This window comes from Rhipicephalus sanguineus, chromosome 4, assembly GCF_013339695.2.
Source record: "Rhipicephalus sanguineus isolate Rsan-2018 chromosome 4, BIME_Rsan_1.4, whole genome shotgun sequence".
Classification (NCBI taxonomy): domain Eukaryota; kingdom Metazoa; phylum Arthropoda; class Arachnida; order Ixodida; family Ixodidae; genus Rhipicephalus; species Rhipicephalus sanguineus.
In genome coordinates this window covers 44588002-44614413 of record NC_051179.1, presented here as the reverse complement: position 1 = coordinate 44614413, position 26412 = coordinate 44588002, and the positions used below count along the sequence as shown (strand labels likewise).

The following is a 26412-nucleotide window of genomic DNA, read 5'->3' as shown; positions in this document are numbered from 1 at the left end:
AATAGCCGAAAAGCTACGTACGACAATAGGGAGCTTTAGAACAGGGTGTTGTATTTCTATTTTGTTTCTATTTGTACTTGTTGAACGTCACGTGCGCAGTCCAGACGCTTTTCCAGGAAAGCATCACAACTCCTCGTCTGCCGGCATCGAGGTTCTGAAACCGCGAGACCACGCCCCACCTCCGCCCACATTGCCTCGACGGGGCAACCTTTGACCGTGGTGTTGATGGAAGAAGATCAGTGCGTCGCTCCGCGTGTGTTGTGCTTGTAAGGGTGACGTGCGGTTACGTCGACACGAGGGGACGGGACTGCGTGCCTGCGTGTTTAGAATAGACGCTCATAAGATCTTGTAGAGAGCGGACGTGTGCCCTAACGCTGAGATGTTTCGTACTCTTTCTTTGTTTTATCTCTAAGAATACAAGTTTTTCATTTCTAACCAAATTTGAGTTTGTCTTTCTTCAATCGTTCACATAGGGTACGTAGGCTTTGTGTTGCTTGCGTACGCACGCTATTTCCGAAATTTAACGTGCGTACCCAAGATGTTGGACGTGTTACCCAACGCGTTACTCAAGATGTGGCGCATGTGCATGACGACAAACGCTAACGCACAGCTTAGCGTGCGCAATTCTAAAACTGCCTAGTAACGTGCGTGCTCCAGAGTTTAGCGTATGACGCATGCGCAGTGACAACAAAAGCAAGCGCTTGCGTACACAAAGCTTTGGGTATGCGCCATTCTTATACTGCCTAACAACACACCGTACAAAGTGCGAAAGGCTAAAGTCGATATAAGCAGCCAGCGTGAACCTCGACAAGCGAACTTTGAGATGTACTATAGTCGGATACAACTTTAGAAGGCAGTGGAATTTCCTCCTCAAAGGCGGATGAACACAAGCCTGCACCAATGGGCGCGCACTCGGGACTGACGTTATGAGCGGGACGGCCGGTGGCTCCGCCTTCGGAGAATATCGGCGCGTGCATGAGCGGGACTATTTCTTTAGTCACGGAGGCGATCGGCTGCCGCGCTTCGGTCGTCTGGGCGGGGCCTCTCCTGCCTTCTAAAGTTGTATCCGACTATACATACAAATGATATAACATTAGTGTGAACTAATTTATGAAATAATTAAAAAAAAAGAAAGTGCAATGTCACGGCCCCTGTACTGTCCGTGGCTCAAGTTATAGGTCGTGTTTATAAACTGTGTTTTGCTACAGATCGGGAGGTGTAAGTATTCGCATTGAATTTCGGAATGGCTTCTAACATCATCATGGGCGATTGTTGATGTGTCAAATCGCAGATGCGAACTCGAGCTAAGGACGCATTTAAGCGGGATAACGCGGAGCGGCCGGCGTACAACCCGTCGCTATGTGCAGCACAGGCATTGCGGTATACGGAATCCTGCGCCCTACATATAGGTGAAATACCGAGGGTAATAAAAAAAGGAAACGAGAATGTCACTACTTAAAGTCTGTCTCTAAGACCAGTTGTCCGCAAGAAGCGCAATAATGCTTTTAAAGCCTTCTCTCTTTTTTTTTTCTTTTCTTGCTCTCCTTTTTTTTTTCTAACATCTCTCTTCTATCATCTTTTATCCCCCTCACCCCTTCCCCCAGCACAGGGTAGCCAGCCGGTCTAAGAACTGGCTAACCTCCCTGTCTTTCCGCTTGTTTCTTCTTTCCTTCCTTCCGAGGGTAATTGTTATGAATGGCTTGCACTAACGTCAATGAGAAGCCACCATGTTGTAGTACCAGCACGGTGGGAAGCTGGACTTGTGACGTCACGCTTGAAAGCTATCGTTACATCTCACGTGCGGGTGTTGTGTCGTTAATCTGGCCCAGACGCCGGTAACATTCGTGTCTTGATCACATACACGCACTCTCTCTATCACATTGAATTTCAGGTTAACAGCAACGGGAGTGAATGTGCAGCGTTGACGTGACGTAATCGCAGCCGCCATGTCGTAGTATACGGTGAGTTAAGAAGCAGCGTCCACATGACGTCACGTGTAGGCTATCAGTACAAACATACTGACAAGATATACGTGCGCAGGGCTACAGAGTGCTTGATCAACGCGTGCTCTATTACGACGAGCAGTCACGTTCACGCTGACGCCGCGGAGGAACCGACGTATTTCCGCTCCGCAGGAGCGCACTCACCATCAATACGTGCCCGCTTCTGATTCCGTCAAAACGTGACCGCCTCGCTTATGGCATCCTATTTCATTTCCTTCGCGGCTGTTCGTGAAGCGAACAGCCGTAAGAGACCACTCGATACGACGGCTACTCTACGCATCACGTCTCCTTCACGATGCGACGAGAAAAATGCGGTGAGGCCAATCTTACCATTTGTCGGCGGCGGCCGCAGGCAGTCAACTTGTCCGAGATGGAAGGGCAGAAGACAGCTTCGAATGGCTCGACGATTGGCTTCGGGCCGGCGCGCACCAAAAGGCCGACCATGATCGTCTGCTAGAATACACATACACACACACACTGCAGGTAGTACACACACACACACGCACACGCGCACTACACGGACACACGTCGAACGTGTCGTCTGCTTCAAGACGTCGCCGTCGTCTGCTAGAAGGCACCCGACGTCGTCTGCTGCACTCGCGACCGGTCAACGGACTGGTGGTGAGCTGCGGCGTTTCTCAGGTGGCGGGGGGGTGACCGGTGCCACCGGTATGTGCGTTTGTTCGTGCGCAACTCTCTCGTAACACCGCTTTGCCGAGCTGCCACCGCGCTTTTTGATGCCGCCCTTTTCTTCACGGCCGCTTGCTTGTTGATTTTTTTTAATGGTTGCAAGGCTTTCTTCTAACGTTCTGCGCTGGACACGGCCTCCTTCAAGTGACGCGGAACGCTGAGCAAGCAAGCACGCACGCGACGCAGTTGAAAGAGCACGGCTCAAGCGGAGTGTATGGAGTTGAGCACGGTGCCGTGGTTATGAGACGAGGCTTTCACGAAGTCTGGCCGCAGATTGAATTACCTTCAGCCGTTGTGCCGTGACAACGCAGTAAATCGACAAAGAAAAAGAGAGATGGTCTGTTCCGTCTAATAGGTTCTGACGTTTGTTAAATGACATTTCGTTTCGCTTTAGAACTTTTTTCTTTAATTTTCGTACATGACAGTCGCTCGCAACGTCGAACACCTGCTGTTGCAGGATCGTACAGGTATACACTGGTATGCCGCGCTTCATTCGCAATGCGAAATTTTCAATTTACTATTCTGCTCTTCACGTAGGCTGCAGCTGTAGCATGAATGTCATGGTTAGCTTTCCAAAGTAGGCGCAAAGGCATGCGGCATCCCGCGTGCCTTTGCAGGCCCTGAGCTGAATAAATTGGGGACTTAGTGAGTCACATTGTTAATTGTAGTCTTTAACTTAATGAAGTCGAACGCGATCTTAAAATGTCTTCTTTATTTATTACTGACATTATACCTTTTTCTTTTCTTTCTTTCTTTCTTTCTCGCTCTCTCTTTCTCTGATTTCTTTTGATAAAACACCGGGCTCGTGATCAATCACCCGTATGTGGTGCGTGCCAGCAGTGGAAACCGGTCGTAAACATAAACATTAGAGCAATTAGGCACCGGGAATTTTCAATGTTATCGATTTCCATCGATACTCTAAATTCTATCGAATTTCGATTCTCGCGAATCAATGATAACGCGGACAGGACTTCAGCATCTAACACGTCCCCGGAAAAACCGGTATTGTCAATCAAGATAAATCTGAATTAAGGATTTACTCATTACGCTATCGTGCTTCCTCACTAAACTTATATTGACAAGGGACTAGTGTGGCCTGTGATAATTCTGCCAGGGAATAGAAACTATAGGTTATTGTTTTTAAATGCGAAGCATTTCTTAGCGAACCTCTGGCACTTTGAGCGTTTCTATCTACGTATCTATCTATCTATCTATCTATCTATCTATCTAGCCGCCTACGTCTGGGTGCTCTCATGATGGCCTCCTTAACTTGGTGTAGACCAAAATTTGCATGGGAGGGTAAGAGGATTTCACGAATATGATTGCCGGGTCGTGACATGAATAACGTTAAAATCTTGCCGCGTACGTTGTCAAACCCTTTCCACTAGACACGTGTGGCACATACCCGTTTACCACGGGCCGCGGTGTACGGGTATGCGCCACAGGTGATTGACAGTTTATATCTACCCAGGAACGTCGAGAACAGACATTGGTAACTTAAATGCTAGAGCGTTAAGGAAAAGCAACATCGGCAGCGTTGACTCAACGAATGGAAAGAATGAAAATTAGGATCCCAGCAGGAATCGAACCCAAGCACTCTGCGTGGCAATCAGGTATTCTACCACTGAGCCACGCCAGGTCTATAAACTGGTTTGGAAAAATAGCCTACGCAGGCGTAATATCGGTGCAACATCAATTGTGGTTGTTGTGCTGGCTATGTAATTTTACAAGAAAGCAATAAACACTACATGATACTGCTACGATGTGTACTCCTACGATACAGGCGTCATATGAGATTAACATCTGTAGTTCCAGTGTTGGCTCGGCTTTTATAGCAGTCTAATAAACATTCGTTTGTATTCCTATGATTCAGCAAGCTATATTGAAGCATTGCTCGACCCCGGAGGAATACATTAACGAAAGTTAAGTTACATATGATATCCACATCACCGCGCCGTAAGCTGCACTTCGTCCACCAAAACGATGCAGTGTCCTCTTCATTTCTTACGAGGCTGAGCGATGGCTTCGTGCTGACCGAGAATGATGCCAGATTGATTGACAGCCGCTTTGTAGACTAGGCTACGTAGGCTACATACGCCAAGGTAGTCTACGAATACGACAAACACCATCCACTGATGTTGGTCTATGTAGCACTATCCAGGCTTATCAGCATCGACGGCCTATACCTCACCAACGTGAAGGGTGACTTCAGATTCCGACATCTCGCCGACTCTGTCGACAGACAATTTGTCGACGAAATGACCGAGGCATCCACGAATTCCAACAGCTCTACTATACGACATAGTTCACTACACGTGGACCCCTCGTCACCACGATCACGACCGGATCCTATAAGAAGTCATGACCAGCTCCTTGTGCTCACTGATCACGGTGATGGTGCCCTTGTTCAAGAACTGTCAAGAACTTCTTGCACACATGCACACGGGTTTGTGAAACGTGCACGCGTTCTCGGGACACGTATAACCACTACATATCAACTTACCGCTTCTGGTGTTGCTAATACCCACGTTGCCATTGGCAGCGTTACCCAACCGTAAACAGCTGGTTATGTAACACATATGCGGCTCTTCAACATATATATGTGTGCGTATAAAATTTACACAAATCTTTAACGTCATTTTGTAACGTGTCGCTCAGTAAAAAAAAAAGATACGCCACAGTCACCTACCCGCCGCATGCTTCGCATAACATCGACTCCCACGGTACGTGGGATCTGCCGAATTTTTTTTTTTGCATTTGTCACCGGTACGTATCACGAACGGAAGGGCTTCTTGAAACGCCACCCGGTAAACTTAGATTGAATTTAACTTTTCAAAATGTACCCGCCACGGTGGTCTAGTGGTTATGTCGCTCGACTGCTGACCCGAAGGTCGCGGGATCGAATCTCGGCCGCCGCGGCTGCATTTTCGACGGGGGCGAGAATGTTTGAGGCCCGTGTACTTAGATTTAGGTGTACGTTAAAGAAGCCCAGGTGGTCGAAATTTCCGGAGCCCTCCACTACGGCGTCTCTCATAATAATATCGTGGTTCTGGGACGTTAAACCCCAGATATGCTATGCTAACACTCGATTTAACGAAGCGGTGGCCGCGCTCGAATTATTTCGGTAAATGGGGAAGTTTGTAAAATCGAGAAAAAAAGTGTTTCAGTCCTTCCGTAATCTATAATTGTAACGTAGCGACACACGAAACCACCGGGGCATTCTATTTGCCGCTAATGCACGCCTACGCGTGCATAATCCACGAGGGCAGCCCGGGCATGGAGCCTATGTCCGGGCGATACAGTTGAGGTAGACTGTCACGTGTATATGCGACGACACGGAGAACGAATGCACTGATTGTGCGAGCAGGCAGACCGACGAAGTTGCAAGGAGATGATCAATGCCATCTGTCGCACGAAGCATTTTTTTTAAATGATATTCCCGGGGATGTTAGCCTGGTTTCTGGCTTGCTACTCCAGGTGTCGGGTGATGCCTATGATATATACAATGATCACAAATACGCACAAATAACACGTGCACTCAAAAACAAACATATATACACAAAATAGTCACGCATAATGTTTCTTTAAGGCGAGAAGTCCTCAAAAACGACAACAGCGCGTTTGTATTGCGCATCGCACAAACGCTGCTTTGCCACGGGCCGAGAAGGTGCCGCAGCTCCAAGCTCAGCCGCGTTGCGAATGAAGTGCTGCCTTCAGATTCTGTCGTTCTGCATGCGCCGTAACGGGAACATTCACACAGGACGTGTTTTAAATCTGGTATCTACGTTCACCTGGAATCTACAGCGAACACTATGGTGCGAATCAAGCAACCGGTACGAACCGCTGCACAGAATAGACCCGTCGTGTAGATTTTATATGCCACAAAGACTAACCAGGCAAGATGAAACATGCATTCGCCGACTGAGACTCGACGAACTACTTTAAGTACGGGCCTGGCATTGATCAAAGAGGCATTTGTGAATCGCTTTCTCGATACTTTCGATAATTCGGCATCCGGTTAATTCGGACGGTTTTTCCCGTCCCGTGAAATCCGAATTAACGAACTTTTATTGTAATATTATTCATTTTCAGAGTCAATTAAATGAAAGCCCAGTAACCCTATTACTGGCCTATGCCTCATTGTGGGTACGTGCCATGTGATTTACGACTAACATCATCATCCCCATCGTCCGATCTGCGTGCGGCATGAATACAGCTCAGGCTGGCTCGTGGAGGTAAGCGCCCACGTCATTCGTGCCCGTCTTTGGTATAAACGATATGCGAGGTGCAATAACCGTACATTCGGAGTTTGTGACGAAGTGCCGACGCATATTCGAAACTACAGGCCCCGGCACGATACGTCAAACGCTTACACGGTGCAGAGTTGCGTGCACCGTGAAAATGAAGGAGAAAAGCTCGGGTTCGCGTTCGATGTGGCGAAGGTGTGCTGACAACAGAACACGCTGCAGCACCCGAGAGAAGAGAAGTGTAACCGGTTACCCATGAAGGCCTTCCTTAATTCAGACACGACCAGATGAACCCAACAGGCACTTAGGCCAAGGGAAGCGTAGATGACATTAATTGTCCTCTTTAACTGTAGTGTGGCAATAATAACATGAATAGAAATTGATTAAAGTGGACGAAAAAACAGCTTTGCCGTCGGTGGGTCCCGAACCCACAACCTTCAAATTACGCGTCTGATGCTCTACCGAGGGAGCGCCTTCAGTCATTGCTCAATCGGTAGAGTATCGGACACGTAATTTTAAGGCTGTGGGTTCGAACCCCACCGACGTCAAAGCTGTTTTTTTTGTCCACTTTAATTCACATCGATATATGTCATAATTGCCACTTTACAGTTAAAGACAATAATGTCCCCTATGATTTGATTGTCCGGTCTGTTGGATTCATTTATTTGTGTATAACAAGAAACGAGCCCCTCAAAAAAAAATCTTCTTTCGTTCATTCGTTAATTCAGCAGCGAAGTGGACAAAGAGCAGCCGCGAGAGGCGGTGTTTCAATTCTGCGATGGCCACACGCGCCAACGCAAAACTTCGCCACCAAATTTGCGACTGTGGTGCCTCTGGCCAACTCTTGTTTATTCGGGGCTATCGAGAAACCAAGAAATAAAACACCGGTTACGATTTCAGGCTTGCACGTGTTGTTACCATTAGCAACACATGACGTATCCTGCCTGCCAATGATGTTCAACTGGCGGAGAAACGGCTGTTCTTGTGCAGCACCCGAGTAAAGAATGTCAGACGGTCGAAATTTCCAGAGCCCTCAACTACGGCGTGCCTCATAGTCATATCGTGGTTTTGGGACGTAAGACTCCAGATATTATTATTGAACGGCTGCTCAGTACCAGCTGACTGACAGCCGTCACTTCGGCACCCATTAAATGTTTTCCTTAATATAGACATTGTTTAACCGAATCCCTTCATGGCGAGCTTTCTTCACCGACCAATTTCTGGAATTTTCGCACGGACGTATTTCATTTTAAACCTGTCCTTATAAGGATCACGCTGTGTTGCATGTGTGTGTGTTCGTGTGCGCGTGTATGTATTTGCGCTTGTTTGTTTGTGTGTTTGTGTTACACAATTATGTGCCTTGTAATCACTTCGGCAAGATCGTATATAGGTGTCGCCCCACTTTCAGATTTTAGTCGTTCGCCTATATTTTGTGCATGATGTCGAATGCCCTTACACTATCTTTTCCCACCTTCTGCATCTTCAGAGCACCGCAGTGCTGATACCGAAAGCCGCAGAGTCCTGGCCATGCAACGGGTCTGACACGCTCCAAATTATCTGGCGTGGGTGTCTGCTGGAGACCCATCGCCATGGACAGAAGACGGCTAACCTTCGTCCTATTCTGGCAAATTGTTGGTATGACGCCTGAGGATTTCATAATTTGCTATTGACTTAGGTAAATAGAGATCAATTTGTAGAACGAATGTATGTATGTATGTATGTATGTATGTATGTATGTATGTATGTATGTATGTATGTATGTATGTATGTATGTATGTATGTATGTATGTATGTATGTATGTATGTATGTATGTATGTATGTATGTATGTATGTATGTATGTATGTATGTATGTATGCATGCATGCATGCATGTATGCATGCATGCATCTATCTATCTATCTATCTATCTATCTATCTATCTATCTATCTATCTATCTATCTATCTATCTATCTATCTATCTATCTATCTATCTATCTATCTATCTATCTATCTATCTATCTATCTATCTATCTATCTATCTATCTATCTATCTATCTATCTATCTATCTATCTAACCGGTTATCGGTGTATCTGCAATCTGTCTACACATGCATGTTCATGGATCTGTCGTCGTGTAACTTATGTAATGTAAGGTGCAGTGTTGGCAGCAGTATGACCAGCCAGCCATTTTCAGTCTATCGGTCATGCTCGTCGTGATGTTCATGGTGATGCTTCTCCCACGGACGTATTTTTGTGCATTGTTCTTAAGCGGTGCAGGGATTCGTGCGAGAGCGGTGGCATTACTACGTCCCCAAGTGCCACATCCCAGGGCCCCAGCCGATCAGTGAGTATACACGCCATGCAACCCTTAGCTCGACGCTCAATTAATTAAAGCGTTCGTACTTGCCGTGAATCGGTACACTGCAACACCCTCTACCGGCCATACTGGCCAAATTTCAATGGGGGCGACACGCAAAAACCCCTGTGTTACTGGAGAGTTTTAGTGCCGGGGACCCCAAGCCACCTGCGTACGTAAGCCCTTGCGCTCTTTTGTATTCTCCGTGGATGCGGCTGGGAGTACAAAGGAACGCAAGAGCGTGCGCACGCATGTGGCTTGGGGTCCCCAGCACCAAAACTCTCTATTAAGCCGGAGCCCCCTAAAACCACTGCTTGCGTCACATCATATCGTGGTTTGGGGCGTAAAACCCCTGAATTCATTTTAAATGCGAAGCATTTCTTAGCGAACCTCTGGCACTTTGAGCGTTTCTATCTACGTATCTATCTACGTATCTATCTATCTATCTATCTATCTAGCCGCCTACGTCTGGGTGCTCTCATGATGGCCTCCTTAACTTGGTGTAGACCAAAATTTGCATGGGAGGGTAAGAGGATTTCACGAATATGATTGCCGGGTCGTGACATGAATAACGTTAAAATCTTGCCGCGTACGTTGTCAAACCCTTTCCACTAGACACGTGTGGCACATACCCGTTTACCACGGGCCGCGGTGTACGGGTATGCGCCACAGGTGATTGACAGTTTATATCTACCCAGGAACGTCGAGAACAGACATTGGTAACTTAAATGCTAGAGCGTTAAGGAAAAGCAACATCGGCAGCGTTGACTCAACGAATGGAAAGAATGAAAATTAGGATCCCAGCAGGAATCGAACCCAAGCACTCTGCGTGGCAATCAGGTATTCTACCACTGAGCCACGCCAGGTCTATAAACTGGTTTGGAAAAATAGCCTACGCAGGCGTAATATCGGTGCAACATCAATTGTGGTTGTTGTGCTGGCTATGTAATTTTACAAGAAAGCAATAAACACTACATGATACTGCTACGATGTGTACTCCTACGATACAGGCGTCATATGAGATTAACATCTGTAGTTCCAGTGTTGGCTCGGCTTTTATAGCAGTCTAATAAACATTCGTTTGTATTCCTATGATTCAGCAAGCTATATTGAAGCATTGCTCGACCCCGGAGGAATACATTAACGAAAGTTAAGTTACATATGATATCCACATCACCGCGCCGTAAGCTGCACTTCGTCCACCAAAACGATGCAGTGTCCTCTTCATTTCTTACGAGGCTGAGCGATGGCTTCATGCTGACCGAGAAAGATGCCAGATTGATTGACAGCCGCTTTGTAGACTAGGCTACGTAGGCTACATACGCCAAGGTAGTCTACGAATACGACAAACACCATCCACTGATGTTGGTCTATGTAGCACTATCCAGGCTTATCAGCATCGACGGCCTATACCTCACCAACGTGAAGGGTGACTTCAGATTCCGACATCTCGCCGACTCTGTCGACAGACAATTTGTCGACGAAATGACCGAGGCATCCACGAATTCCAACAGCTCTACTATACGACATACTTCACTACACGTGGACCCCTCGTCACCACGATCACGACCGGATCCTATAAGAAGTCATGACCAGCTCCTTGTGCTCACTGATCACGGTGATGGTGCCCTTGTTCAAGAACTGTCAAGAACTTCTTGCACACATGCACACGGGTTTGTGAAACGTGCACGCGTTCTCGGGACACGTATAACCACTACATATCAACTTACCGCTTCTGGTGTTGCTAATACCCACGTTGCCATTGGCAGCGTTACCCAACCGTAAACAGCTGGTTATGTAACACATATGCGGCTCTTCAACATATATATGTGTGCGTATAAAATTTACACAAATCTTTAACGTCATTTTGTAACGTGTCGCTCAGTAAAAAAAAAAGATACGCCACAGTCACCTACCCGCCGCATGCTTCGCATAACATCGACTCCCACGGTACGTGGGATCTGCCGAATTTTTCATTTCAATTTCTCCACTTTCCTTCATTATCTATTATATAATAATAATAATAATAATAATAATAATAATAATAATAATAATAATAATAATAATAATAATAATAATAATAATAATAATAATAATAATAATAATAATAATAATAATTGATTGATTGATTGATTGATTATTATTATTATTATTCTAAAACAGATGCTTCTAATTATCACCCGATTTCTCTACTATGTGCCACATCAAAGATCTTCGAGCTGGCTCTTCACGACATATTGTCTTTTAGTGTGAAAAACTCATTGATTCCTAATCAACATGGTTTTCTCGCGGGCCGCTCAACTACCACAAATCTTGCTAGTTTCATGACGCAGATCTCCACACCTATTTCTCAGAAAGGACAGGTTGACGTAATTTACTGTGACCTGAGCAAGGCTTTTGACGTAGTCAGCCACACGCTGATTATGGTTAAACTTGCGCACTTTAATGTTGACTTGTCAGTTGTGAATCTCCTGCAGAGCTATCTGCTCAATAGATATTGTTATGTTGCCGTAAATGGCCAAACGTCTTCTTTGTATAAAGTGACTAGTGGGGTCCCTCAAGGGTCGGTATTAGGCCCACTCCTATTTTTAATTTACGTTAATGATGCTTCTTTTGCCATTCGTAATTCTTCTTTCCTCTTGTATGCCGATGACATCAAGATTTTTAAGGAAATTCATTCAGTTAACGACTGTTGCTTGCTGCAGTCAGACTTGCGCTCTTTTTCCGAATGGTGCGACGGTAATAACCTTTCTCTGAATACCTCGAAGACAAAATTCATGCCTAAAAACATCTAGCGTGTCATTTCAATACTCTGTCAATTCTGTGCCGTTATGCAAGGTTTATGAAATCAGTGATCTCGGTGTTGTTGTTGACAGCGCGTTAAACTTTTCTTCTCACGTTAAGCGTGCTGCTATACTGGGCCTTCGTTCTCTCGGATGTGTTTGTAGAATATCTCGAAAATTCAGGTCTCCCATGGCCCTGCACAAATTGTACACGGCAATATGTCTTCCGCAACTTGAGTATGCGTCCGTGATATGGAATGGCATTGCTCAATCCAGCGGTAACACCATGGAACGAGTCCAGAAAAAATTCCTCAGCATATATAACCATCGCTTTGCTAAAAATGACTCTGGATCTCGTTCAAGTACTGCTGAATTATTATCACTGCCATCACTTCACTGCCGACGAAATCGCTCTGATCTCTTATTTCTTTACAAGCTAGTCCACGGTATCATATCCTGCCCTGTACTTCTCAATTGTGTAAATTTTCGAATTCTGCGTAAGTTAACCAGAGAGAACAGACCGTTTCATGTACCCGCCTGCTTCTTCCAACACTCTACCGTTCACAGAATACAAAGTCTCTATAATGGTAATTTTCTTGATCTTGACGTTTTTCATAGCCCACAATCATTGTTTTTATCCGAGCTTTGCACTGTTTTGACATAGTGTGGCACAATGTACAAAGTCTTCCCTTCTCAGTCTTTCCACATAGTTGTGTATATGCAATCTAATTTTTTATGCCCCGTCAATATTTCTCGTGTTGTCTTATTTTACTCCTCCCCTTTTGTGTTCATTTCTCTTTGTCTACGTGTTTTTGCTCTTTTTATTTCTGAAAACTGTCTGTATTGTATTGTTTATTTTTATTGTTTTTTTTTGCGTGCGCCAGCACAAAGACCTTACGGTTGTTCCTGGGCACGTTAAATAAATCATTGATTGATTGATTGATTATTATTATTATTATTATTATTATTATTATTATTATTATTATTATTATTATTATTATTATTATTATTATTATTATTATTATTATTATTATTATTATTATTGTTAGGATACAACGTCTTTACAATGCTTACTTTTTGGAGCTCGATGTTTTTCACAGCTCCCAGTCGTTGTTCTGCTCCGAGCTTTGCACTGTACTTACATAGCCTCGTACACTGTTGACATTTCTTTTTTTATTCTGCCTGCGCATAGTTGTATATGTGCAATTTTATAACGTTTTTTATCCCTGATATTTTATTATGAATGTTGGCCTTTGTTTGTTTTCCGTGCGCCAGTACAAAGACCTTATGGTTGTTCCTGGGCACGTTAAATAAACGTTTGATTGATTGATTATTACTATTATAGATGTTGTGCCAGTATACAGTCCTTTTGGTCAGCCTCGGAAATGAAAAGAAGTACCGATGGATTGGTTCCTCGAGCAGATTTGTTGATTTACGAAGTGATTGACGGACTTATTACTTGATCGAATTAGTGACTGTTTAATAGGCTCACGCCGTAACTGACTGTCTGAGAAGTTTTTTTTTTCCCTGTAATGAATGCACACGTACTGCTCTGCATCGAGGAAAACGAATTGATTGATTGATTGATTGATTGATTGATTGATTGATTGATTGATTGATTGATTGATTGATTGATTGATTGATTGATTGATTGATTGATTGATTGATTTGACAGTCCCCCGCGAGTGGGGCCAGGAGTGGAGCAGCTGCAACGGCGCCAAGCAGTCGCCCGTGCTGCTGCTACCACACAAGTCGATCGGCGTGGCGGTGCCGCCGCTACGCTTCCAGCATTTCTCCACGCCGCTCGCCAACCCGGTCATCTACAACACCGGAAGAACGCGTGAGTATCCGGCGTAGACCTGCGAGATTGCCGCGGCGCAATCCCGGAGGCCACTATGCCTCCCACTACGGAATGACAATTTTCTCCGCGGTGTGGCAGTAGCATACTACACTGCTTAAGAAAAAATATCGAGTATGTGGGGAGTATTTTCTGCCACGGAACAGTAATCCTCATCTGGCTTGCTAGCGTTTCCTTTCCTGAAGACTCGCCTCTCGCCACTTTCCTATCAAGAATGCTACGTCACGCTGATAGTGCGCGCGCCGTCCGTGATCCGCAAGTGCCGGGACCGCGGTGATAATGCAAGAACGCGAGGTAGATGCCGATTACACGCTCTAAGAAAAAAATCGAGTATTTGGGGAGTATTTCTGCCACACAACGATAATCGTCATCTGGCTTGCTCGAGTTGCCTTTCTTGAAAACCCGGCTCTCGTCCTATCATGAATGCTATGTCACGCTGATAACGCTCGCGGCGTTCCTGACCGGGAAGTGTCGGGACCGCGGTGATAACGCGAGGAAAGTACGCGAGGTGGATGACGATTATTCTTGTGTGGCAGAAATACTCCCCAAATGCTCGATTTTTTAGGGGCGAAGCTCCTTAAGGCGGCACCCGTTCGTCCCTTGTAGTTGTCGTAGTCGTAGTGCGCAACCAGTCGTAACGCTAGTACCAGATCTTGACCTCCAAGGTGGTGCCGGTGGGAGATTTTTCCTGTGCGTTGTTGAACAATAAAAAATTCACAGCGTGCGCGTTAACTAAAAGCCGAATTCTTCTGTCTCTCATTCCCCATTAGCAGCCATTGGCATGTTCCAGTGGGAAACGTTAGTAGAAGTAGAAGTGTAAGTGTTAGCTAAAAGCCGACTTCTTCTGTCTCTCATTCCCATTAGCAGCCATTGTTTACCTCCAAGGTAGTGCCTGGTGAGATTTCTCCTGTGCGTGATTAAACAATAAAAATTTTGTTCAAAACGCCGTTGATTGATGAAATAAACCAACGAAAGACGCCAGATGTTTTGTAAAAGCAGAACGAAAGAACGCCAGATGTTTCTAAAGCAAAACGAAAAGACGCCAGCTGCTTAACGAAAGACGCCAGATGTTTTCTAAAGCAATGGTTTTCTAAACAATGAAAATTCACAGCGTACATGTAAAATTAAAGTGAGCTGCAAGTCGTCATAACTCTCATCGAACCTTTAGTATAAACGCGCCCGATCTCACGTCGGTGATGATGTACTGGGCAGAATTCACGGAAGATTCACGGTTTACCGATGAACCTCCGCAGCTTCGCCCACTCATCATCATTCACTCCGTGGATATGCTGTGGTTTTTTTTTTGTTTGCGTGCGTGTACTATACCCGCAATCCGAAACAAGTTATACGATGGTATATGCGTTTTTGGCCATTCGTGTTTGCTCAAAATACGCATCAACATTACCTAAGACACTCAAACGCTGATAACCGATCCCGTATAAATTGGTATATAAAAATACGTCCAGTGTTGTCGTCTCATGCACGCTAGGCTCTCGTTTAACGTACTGCAGAAACAATATAAAAGCTTTTAATAACTTCCCGAAGAGCCTGGTAATAGGTGGAGGGCTTCACATATCCTGGTAACAGCAGTTCGAAGCTGTTAGGCGTGCTGTCATGTACAGTTTCCCGTGTGAGTATTACGAGAACGCTTCATACAGCTCCTGTTTACTGCGCTGCTAGTCGTTTACGCCTTTTCCGAATGCAGCTTACTCCAAGCTGTTCGACCACCGTCTAACTATATATCACCGCCATTTTCGGATCTAGACTGCATGGTGGCAGCTAGCAAGCTCTCCGGTATTAGAGTTATGGGCGCGCGCGTCCGAAAAAAAAAATCTGTCTCGAACCGATTTTGAAAGCGGAGCTGTATCACCATGAACCGGCACGCACTCTCTTCATCCTCTTCTTCATCTTCGTCTGCTACGCTCCCAGGACACGTGCGCCGATTTGTCCGGCGTGGGATGCAATAACTCTGATGTGCGAGAGAGCGAGTACAGAGAGAGAGAGAGAGAGAGAAAGGGAAGAAAGAGAGAAAAAGATAGCAAGACAGACATAGAAAGAAACAGACGCAAAAAAAAAAAATAAAGAGAGAGAGAGCAAGCATAGCCATGTATTGTATAGTATAGCAAGGGGCCGGAAAGGGAATTGAGGGTGAGGAGGAGGGAAAGGAGGAGGGTAATTCCACGTGCTCCGCTTTTTCCTCAGGCTTCGCACCACTATTGCGGAGCTGACCCAATTGTTTTCGAATCGGGCTGCGGTTTTCCGGCCGCTTAAGCGGCAGAAGCGAGCGGTTTTCTGCTGAGTTTTGCCGCTTCCGCCCTCCCTTCGAGACCAACTGTGAACGCGCCTTTAATGTCAGCACGAGTTCGCTTCGCGCACTTATAGCCACGTAAATTGTTATTCATTATTAATCGCTGCCCGGCGCGTTGCAGTGCGTGTGCGCGCGTCGATGCCGAAACCGATCGTGACCGGAGGACTGCTGACGGAGGAGTACGTGTTCGATCAGGCTGAGTTCCACTGGGGTCGCGACGACCACAGCGGGAGCGAACACATCGTCGACGCCCTCAGCTACGCCGTCGAGGTGGGCCATCACTGATTGATTGATTGATTGATTGATTGATTGATTGATTGATCGATCGATCGATCGATCGATTGATTGATTGATTGATTGATTGATTGATTGATTGATTGATTGATTGATTGATTGATTTCAGGTCAATATACGTGGCTTATAGCCCGCTACCATACAGCAGTCGATAGCAGAGATCTCAAGCTCCCCTCAGCTAGCGGGCCGCAGTCACGAAATTTAGTCTCCCGCAAGGGCCCGAATAGTGAAAAAAAAAAGGGGGGGGGGATTTGAACAAAATGTCACCTACCGTTACTATTTGAAAACAACCTCTGCCGTATCTCATATATGGGTCATTTCTAAAGGAGATTTGACTTCAGGTTTCAAGAAACACATCTCTACTGATGTCCACGATGACTAATATCTATAGACACCGAATCTGAAATACAGAGCTTTTGTTCCACAGTTATGTCTCATCACATAGTGACAGCATGGGGTGGCTCATGGGGTGCTCTCCCTTTATGTGTGTCGTTCTATGCGTGATGATAAAACCAACAGCCCGAGTTTTTCAATCATATAGGTTTCGTCGTTCGCGTACTGCTGTGATACACTACAGCAGGCCACGTTAGAAGCGAATTTCATTGTTGTTTTTCTTAATGCGGAGCAATATATATATATATATATATATATATATATATATATATATATATATATATATATATATATATATATATATATATATATATATATATATATATATATATGAAGGAAAACAGTGTTTGAGAAGCAGTTCTTCGTGAGTTTTATGACAGCACCAAAATCTGGAGGCGACCATAGTCCTCGACTTATATAGATGTCTGGTATAGATGTCGCAGTTCGCAATTTTTCAGTGAACTCAGTCGATTAATTTTCATTATTCATCCTGACAGAACCGTTAATTGGCCCTTATCTTAGGTAAAGTTACGCTCTGATATCACATGCATCCAACATAACTTAAACCAAAACTATCGATTTCTATTTTTAGAAGACATTTTATGGATATTAGGAAAATGGGAAGTGCTCGATCTTATATGGTTGGAATAGACACAGAACTATCACTCCCCCGTACTCGTCCGAGTAAAATAAAATGTCTCTAGTGATGTAATGTTTTGCATACAATGTTAACTAAATTTATTATGAAGCCGGCTAAACATTCACGACGACATTAATTGCACTACGGTTCCCCAATACCACATAATCAGACTTGGTATTTGGCACCTAAAACTTCAAAATTTAATTCAAATTTTATTTTAATGCGCATTGATGCATACTTGAACATGTTTAACTTAGCGCAACGACGACGTGGACACAAGTATTATCAAGTATTATCACCAACTGCCCAGCTATCAGTTCTTCTGATGCATACTTCCCTAGACTATGCCTAAAAGCTTATTGTGTAGATAGGGCGCCTGCTTACCAGTCGGCTACTGTCAGGGGCAAGCTCATCTTGTTTTTGTAAGATAGTGACGTAACGGTTGCGTCCGCAATGACTGCGTCTGATCGCCGCGCCACTTTTCGCTGTGGTTGCCGAATACAATGACTCGCAGGTCCAAATGACCTTCCGTCTACGGACGCCGTCGGCGAGGGTGGACTGCAAGGAGTGCCCTCCTGCGTACGTCGGCTTGGCCACGCAGCTCAAGGTACCGGCACTCATGCGAACACAGTAGGATGTTATTCTATGTTTTCTCTATATCGACAGTGAAGAGCAGCTGCACCTGTAATAATTCGGCAAATATGCCGGGAAACACAGCTCAAAAAGACGACGACGACGGAGACGCGGTACACTAGACGAGCGCTTGTTGCCCAGTGCACCGCGTCTTCTTCCTCGTCTTTTTTTGCGCTGTGTTTCCTCCGCTAAGTATGTACCAAGTCGCCGAAATCAGTCTTGTCTGCGAATAGCACACATACGTACGTACGTACATGTACGTGTGCGTGCGTACAGTACTCACTGATTCAAACAACCAGGAGCGTAGCGAAGGGGGGGGGTGGGGGGTGTTGGGGGGGTTCATACCCCCCCGCCCGAAAATTTTCAGTTTTGCTTGCTTATGTATACACGCACACATACAAACGCACGCACGAACATACATTAAGTATGGTTGACCCCCCCCCCCCCTCCCGAAAAAATTTTCTGGCTACGCTCCTGCACACCAAATATATTAGTATGACGACCGGTATACACAATATTTCGAGATAACTACGTCCTGTTGCGACGAACTTGACGGTGGAACTTGACGGTGGAACTGAAGACGGTGGAATGGAATGTATGTGCGTCACTTAGCCCTAAATTGTCCTGTTTCAATCCGTGAGTACTGTATACGTACGTATCTGCTTCAAAATTTTGACGTGATGCTCTTCAACTCTAGCTCCCGCAAGCTTCTCACGCATTCTGTAGCTTAACGAAGGGCGCGTACGAGCCTATACCTGCACCAGAAGCGCGTCGTTTCAACCCTCACTCAGATTTACACCGCTTGTAGGGGGCAGCCATCTTTGGCCGGGGAGCCGCGGGTCAGGTGGAACAAACAACCACTATGATGCCCGGCATATCTTTATCGCATGCCGCCAGCGTTCTCTCGCCATCAGCTGTGATGTAACCAAACCCGCAGTCCGTGTGCTGGCCGCGCCGACAGGTGATGACCGGGATCGAGAGTACGCGTGCTTGCACTAAACGAGGGTGCGAGAGTAAACGAATTCACACAACTTTCACTTAAGTAAGTGCGCTTTTCCATTGGCCAGCCGGCGTCGTTAATGATATGTCAAGCCTCGCGATTGGCTGAATATTACGTTTATCGTTACTCTTTCCCACAGTGCCTGTAACGTTCACTTGTGGTGCTCGTCGCAGACGGTTCGGCAGCGCAACCCTCTGCTGCGCACGCTCATCTCCTCCCTGAGCTCGGTGTCGTATGCGCTGGAGCGGACTGATCTGCCCCTCCCGTTGCGGCTGATCGCCTTCCTGCCCAATGACACGCGCAACTACTACATGTACGAGGGCTCGCGCACGGTGCCGCCCTGCACCGAGAACGTGCTCTGGATCGTCTTCCGGGAACCCACCTTCATCGGCAGGGACCAGGTGTGCGAGCGTTATTGCCACAAGCACCAATAGTTTAAGAGGGCGCATAACACTTTATTAGGGGCGAAGCTCCTTACGGCGGCAATCGTTTGTCCCTCGTAGTCGTAGTAGTGCGTAACCAGTCGTAACGCTAGTACCAGATCTTGACCTCCAAGGTGGTGCCGGTGGGAGATTTTTCCTGTGCGTTGTTGAACAATAAAAAATTTGCAGCGTGCGCGTTAACTAAAAGCCGAATTCTTCTGTCTCTCATTCCCCATTAGCAGCCATTGGCATGTTCCAGTAGGAAACGTTAGTAGAAGTAGAAGTGTAAGTGTTAGCTAAAAGCCGACTTCTTCTGTCTCTCATTCCCATTAGCAGCCATTGTTTACCTCCAAGGTAGTGCCTGGTGAAATTTCTCCTGTGCGTGATTAAACAATAAAAATTTTGTTCAAAACGCCGTTGACTGATGAAATAAACCAACGAAAGACGCCAGATGTTTTCTAAAAGCAAAACGAAAGAACGCCAGATGTTTCTAAAGCAAAACGAAAAGACGCCAGCTGCTTAACGAAAGACGCCAGATGTTTTCTAAAGCAATGGTTTTCTAAACAATGAAAATTCACAGCGTACATGTAAAATTAAAGTGAGCTGCAAGTCGTCATAACTCATCGAACCTTTAGTATAAACGCGCCCGATCTCACGTCGGTGATGATGTACTGGGCAGAATTCACGGAAGATTCACGGTTTACCGATGAACCTCCGCAGCTTCGCCCACTCATCATCATTCACTCCGTGGATATGCTGTGATTTTTTTTAAATTCTTGATCGATTTTGATGGAACTTGCCGAGTTTACGTATATTTGTGGGTTGATTTCAAATATGCAATATAAAAAACAGCTACTTCTTTGTTTAAGGCCGCAAGCTGCACGGCAATCCAATGAAAATGTTCTTAGTGTGCTGTAACGTACAAATCATTGCTGTAGGTCATTTCCAAGAAAAGTTGCGGGCTCTTAAACATCACTTAAAAATGGCCTCATTGGTCCTTGAAACAAAAGTTCTATTTAGTACTCTTTATGCGAAAATATTATGACAATATCTACCTTACGATACATCACATCTATTTTTTTCCAAGAAAAAAAATTATGATCATAACCCATGTAGAAGAAAAGAAATTGCTCCTCCATCACAGGAAGGGCATGAAAAGTTGTTCGCTGTTCGTCCCCGATTTAAAGGGCAAGATGCGTGGTTTTAGTTTTTTTGAAGTAGGATAATGCATGGTAGAAGGTGACGGTGTTCAGGCACAAAAAATTGTTAATATGTGCACAATGATGTCAGAACATGAAGAGATGATCAGCGAAAACTCGATGTCCTTGCCGATTTTAGGTCCCAAAGTGCCACGCCCCCCTCCCCCCCCCCCCTTAAAAGGCGTCATTGCTCAAGCTCTCCGCTTTCTACCGCTTTTGATTCCGTACGCATTGCACTAGAACAGGAGCGAGACAAGACGTTGAGTTCTCCACGGCGCCGTGCTTGCAGGTAAAGATGCTCCGGCAGCTGTACGCGTTCCCGGAGGTGTTCACCTGCAACAGGCACCTGGTGGCCAACCTGAGACCCCTACAGGAGATTGGCCGAACCAGGATGCTCTACAGAACATTCAGGTGCACGGACAGTACAGCTCTCATACCTGCTAATACACGCGGCGATCAGTGCGCGTGTATTCCACGCGGAGATGTCAACTTGTCAAGTTGGCATCTCCGCGTGGCACAGAAGCTCTTGCGTATAGACTACTTTACGGATGGGTTTCAGTACCGCCATGTCGGGCTGTAACTTCGCCGTTTTGTATTTTAACAACTAAAACGAACAGTGCTACGGTAGACACATACGCATGAAAACGGTTGGGTTGGTGCATCCGACGTTTCATGGCTTTATTAATTCACGTCCGATATAGCAAAGTTTAACAGCCCATGTGGCAGGGGCTGTGCCAGGATTTCTTTTACTTGGGGTGGGGCACTCACGACAAGCGAGTTCCTTCAAAGGGGCAGGGAGGCTGGGAACATATGCGCTGTGTTTTGAATGTGTTTGCTCTCGGGGGGCGGGGAGAGGGGGCGAATGGGGGGCAGGCGGAAATCTTAGCGGGGCTGCTGTGCCCCCGCACCCCCCGCTGACACCGCCCCTGCCAGGTATTGGCGCCCATGCAATCGTCTGTACGTAATGTCCTGCTTGATTCTCTCCAAGAAGCTCCTGCTAAGTGCGGAGTTTGGTTTTCGCAGAACTCACGTGTAAAGAAGCGCAAGGTTTGTTTCGCCACATAACTCAACGTACTGGGCTTGATTCTCCGCAAAGCTCAACTCCATCGAACGGAGGTGTCGAGTGTCTGCTGCGTAGATTTTTATTAGCGCCTGTTGTGAACATTGGATCATTCGCTAGTGACGGCAACGCCATATTGAGCGCCGCGTAAAATCGCTTGACTTAATTTTGCTTCATGTGGTTCTTGTACAGGTTCCCTCAGTTCACCATTTTATACGGTATGCCTTTCTTCCTGCTAAAGCCTGTTTCACATGCAGCGATTTTGCTCCAAGAGCGGAGCGGCTGCCGTCGCGGAAGCCCAAAAACAGGTTTTTTAGAGCGACCAGTGGACGCGCGATCGACATCGCCGGAGTTGGAAAAATTCGCGAGCGGCAGAGCGGCTGCCCAAGGTCAACCAATGGGGGAGCAGTGACGCGGGGAGCACGTGACCGTAGGGATGGAGACGATAGCAGCCGCGCGCGCCGGGAGGAACTCGCTCCGACTCGGTTTCCTAGCAGACGACATTCGCTGCAACGAGCTGGCAGTGTAGAAAACGCCGTTCTTTTCCTTTTGTTGTTCTTTACTGCGCTTCCATCAAAGCAGACAAATCGTTTGCACGTGTCATTTTGTTCTTTTGTATTTTTATCGAATCGTGACACCAACATAGGTCCGGACAGGGGGAACCTACGACACTCCGCACTTGTTCGCAGTAGACGTTTCAGTTTTTTTTTTTTACTACTCTGGTGCAGCACGTTCGAACAGTTTACTGTTTTCTTTTCCTTTTTTTTTTAGTGGTCACGTACCCCGAAGACGACAAATGCCGCCGCCTCTTTACTGCAGAATGCCCATAGGCAAAAAAAAAAAAAAAAGAGAGAGAGAGAGAGACGAGCTCCTTCACAAACCCACAATGTCGTCGACTGGGCCGTTGGCATCCGCTTGCCGGCCCATACGGCGCACCAACGCCTTGCGGCATTCGAGACCAAAAGCCACCGAAAGCCCTGTGAAAGCTTAAAACCCCAAAAACAAATTCTTTCTTTTGCTTTTCCATGGCCAAGTGTATGTGCGTGCAACATGACTTGCGTGGTAAAAAAAAGAAAGCTGGAACAGAAATAAACGTGACTACTGAAGTTGTTTAATTGCACTCTGATAAAGTGCACATTTTCATCATTCAAGGTTTAGGCGCGTGAAAATCGATCACCGAAGTAGAAGGCTGGTGAAACTTGAAACCCAAGCGCACCAAAGCAAGCGAGCCCTGAGAAAGGAAACCCGCGGATAACGGGCGCTTCCCACAACCATCACTGCGCATCGCAGAGGCGCGCGCCGCGCAAAAGCGGTGCATGTGAAACGAAGCCGCGTCCGAGCGTCCTGCTGCCGCTCGATCGCCGCGGGCCCCGCCGCTCGGTCGCTCGCATGTGAAACAGGCTTAAGTCGCCGCAAATTTCGTCAAAAGCCGCCTGGCAAGCTGGCTTTCTCACATAGTCTAAAATAATGCCGTGAAGATACCTTTAAGAAGAGAACTTTCAGTGGCGAGGAATGATGTCTCTGATGTGGACGATAGTGTTTGACTAAATTCAACAGCCGACTTCACCCGAATCCTGTCAGCACTGGTAAATTTTGTTCCATGTTGGCTAGCAATGGCTACTGTCGGCTAATATTGGATGTACGTTGCTATAACAGTAATGTTGTCTTAATCGATTTTATTTTAATTATTGAGTTGTGTATATACCAATATCTTTTTCGAAGTTTATCTTCCTTGGAGCGAGCAACAAGCGCAGTCGACGTCAAAAGTTGTTAGATTTATCTGTCATCGTTATCATCAGGGATTTTTCATCCTCTTCTATTGATCCTTTCTAACCCGAATCTAGCCACACTCCAGAAACGTAGCCACTTTTATTGTTTGAACATTTCTGTAGAATTATGTAAATTCTTCACGTTGTTCATCACAGGATTGCATTTAATTTGCAGTGCCCTCAAATACTCGACAATATCATGTCCTGATTATTGTTTTGTATAGTTCTCGTTCAGACATGTTTTTTTAGTTTTTTTCCTCATATGATTATGTGCTGCAATGCTTTGCCCAGGAATGTGCGTGATTGCCATTCAGGCGAATCTCTTAATGCTATTGAACAGTTGTAATAGCTTGTACTAAGTCGCGCATGGCTGGGTCACAGCTGTGGTGGCAACATGACGCCACGTTAGTCACGTGACTAAAAATCGCGTAACATTTAGTCACGTGACTAAGTCACGCAACATCGCGTAATAGGTAGTGCCAAAAAAAAAACACGTAACAGCTAGTCACGTGACTAAAATCCCAACATCACGTAAGAGGTAGTCACGTGACATGTCTGGCCAAATCCAGCCATACTTAGTACTACTAGCAAGAACTTAGCATCTGTAGCAAAAGCTTGGCATTACTAGCAAAACTTAGCTAGGTCGAACACTGGCTCCACTGAAGGTGCAGTCTTGCGCCACTGGTACAAGCTGCGCATTTTTTAGGGGCGAAGCACCTTAGGTTTTCGCCTTGTCAGCGTTTCATGTCGTCGTCACGGTCCATAATAAACGGGTATGCACCACAAAAATTGGGTAAATCCCAGTGCTCGCCCCCGGTCCATACTATGCATATTTGTGTCTGTCTCTTTCTATCTCTTTCTCTCTCAGTCTATTTCTTTCTCTGCCTTTCTATCTTTTTCCTCTTTCTTCCCTCTTTTCCCTCTATTTTTCTCTTTCTTTCTCTGTCTTTCCATCTTTTTTTCTCCCCTTTTTTCTCTCTATTTTTCTCTTCCTATTTCTTTCTATTTCTTTCTTTTTTTCTCTCTCTCTGTAGTCGTTATCTCGCCCTCCACCTTTTTCTCTCTTTTTCCCCTTTCTTTCTACCTATTTCTCTCATTCTCTTTCTTTCTCTCTCTGTACTCGTTCTCACCTCCTCCTCACCCCCACTTCCCTTTCCTACCCCATCGCTATACTATACTATACAAAGATATGGTATACTCTGTTAGCGTGCGTGGATAGCCGCGTGGTTACGACGTTCGCCTTCGGATCATGGTACGCGGGTTCGAATCTCGCCTTGCCAAGAATGTATTTCTTTCTATCTATTTATCTCTCTCTGTGTGTACTCGTTTCCTCGCCCATTAGGGTTATTGCATCCCACGCCGGACAAATCGGCGCACGTGTTCTGGGAGCGAAGGAGTAGAGGTCGAAGAGGACGAAGAGGGCGCGTGCCGGTTCATGATAATGATAATTTTCTATTTACGACACACGGCAAACCTTGCGCATAACAGCTCTACAGGTTCCACTAAAGATCTTGTGCAGTACTGACTCAATTAATGGCCTCCGTACCAGAATTAAACCCTGCGTTGAAATTTCGCGTACCACGACATGATGTGCACCTTACAGCTTCTGAATTTTACGCTGCGCAAACTAACCTGGGAAGTCCTACCCTTGATCCTACCACACTGTGACTTTCTATTATTCGATCTGTGCGCGTACTGTGCTCGTTCTGTTCTGATCTCTTCGCTGATTTTTCTGCCTGTTCTATTTGTTTATTTTCAGTTCTGCTCCTTCGAGGCTGCGCCTGAGCATCACTGCAGCACTGGCGTTCATCTTGTTATCCTTCAGAAACATAATTAGGTGCCTAAAATGACGTCATCGGATTGTTTTCGAGCTCTGTTAAATTCACTACATCTGCTCGCGATTTCGCGAACGTATAGTAAGCTTAATGCTCAGCGTTTTATAATAAAAATATAATCTCATTAAATGATGACTCGCAAAAAACAATGGTATGCGTACTTGTGTGCGCGCGCGCACACACACACACGCGCGCGCGCGCGCACACACGCACGCACACACTCATACAGAAAATTCTGCCACATGCGACACGTGGCAGTGACAACCTCGACTGCTAAGCAGTTCCAAGGACAACGAAATCCCGGCCTCATGGCGCTAAACCCAGCCAGTAAGTGCCACTGCGGTGCCGCATTCGTGTGGCTGATCTGAGAAAAATAAGAAGATAAGAATAAGTCAGTTTGCCTACTGAAGAAAGAAGGAAAGGGCGATGAAAGATTGCCAGGAAGAAATGAAAATGAAGCGCAGCCAGTTTGCTTGCCCGCAGCACCGGAGTAGCATTTGTGTGTACAAACAAAATACAACTAGGAACAGAGACGACGAGAAAGGGGGTTGGAAGGGAGGAGAAAAAAAAAAAAAAAGGCCGTGCAGTACGTATGGTTTGACATAGTCACATGTTATAGACATAGGCTTGTGTAGGGTTCTCCGTTGGAGAAGGGTGGGAGGGAGGGCAGGATACATTTATGTACACACAAAAGCACCATGGTCCATTGCTGTCATCACAATTTGGAAGCTTATTTACGTGATGTTCATTCCAGCAGTATAATGCATGTATAGAGCAAAATGAAGTCCGTTGGCGATACGGGAGGCGGCGACCCACGGCGACCGTGAATGAGCTGCACGCGTCGGAATGTGCATTTGAACACCCGTAGCGTAAAGCTGGCCTCCGTGATTAAAATGCTTAACGCTCGGAGGCCATGTTTTGTAGTTCTGTCCCCCAGCGTT

The 26412-nt window shown here is 45.9% G+C and overlaps 2 protein-coding genes across 2 annotated transcripts in view; one reads left to right on the top strand and one right to left on the bottom strand.

The window, feature by feature from the left end:
- The window catches only part of LOC119389878 (peripheral-type benzodiazepine receptor-associated protein 1-like), a 424634-nt gene extending 422144 nt beyond the window's left edge, over positions 1-2490 (bottom strand). Inside the window, 1 exon segment of the mRNA XM_037657292.2 lies at positions 2334-2490. Coding sequence (XP_037513220.2) covers positions 2334-2447 — 114 coding nt within the window. The 5' untranslated portion in view covers positions 2448-2490.
- A 621-nt stretch (positions 2491-3111) lies between these two features.
- Positions 3112-25421, top strand: LOC119388750 (carbonic anhydrase 12-like). The gene is made up of 8 exons (XM_049415177.1): positions 3112-3160; positions 9191-9265; positions 13736-13900; positions 16348-16496; positions 18068-18160; positions 19360-19587; positions 21097-21229; positions 25396-25421. Exons 1-8 carry the CDS (start codon positions 3112-3114, stop codon positions 25419-25421), a joined length of 918 nt encoding a protein of 305 aa, XP_049271134.1.
- The last annotated feature ends 991 nt before the right edge of the window (positions 25422-26412 follow it).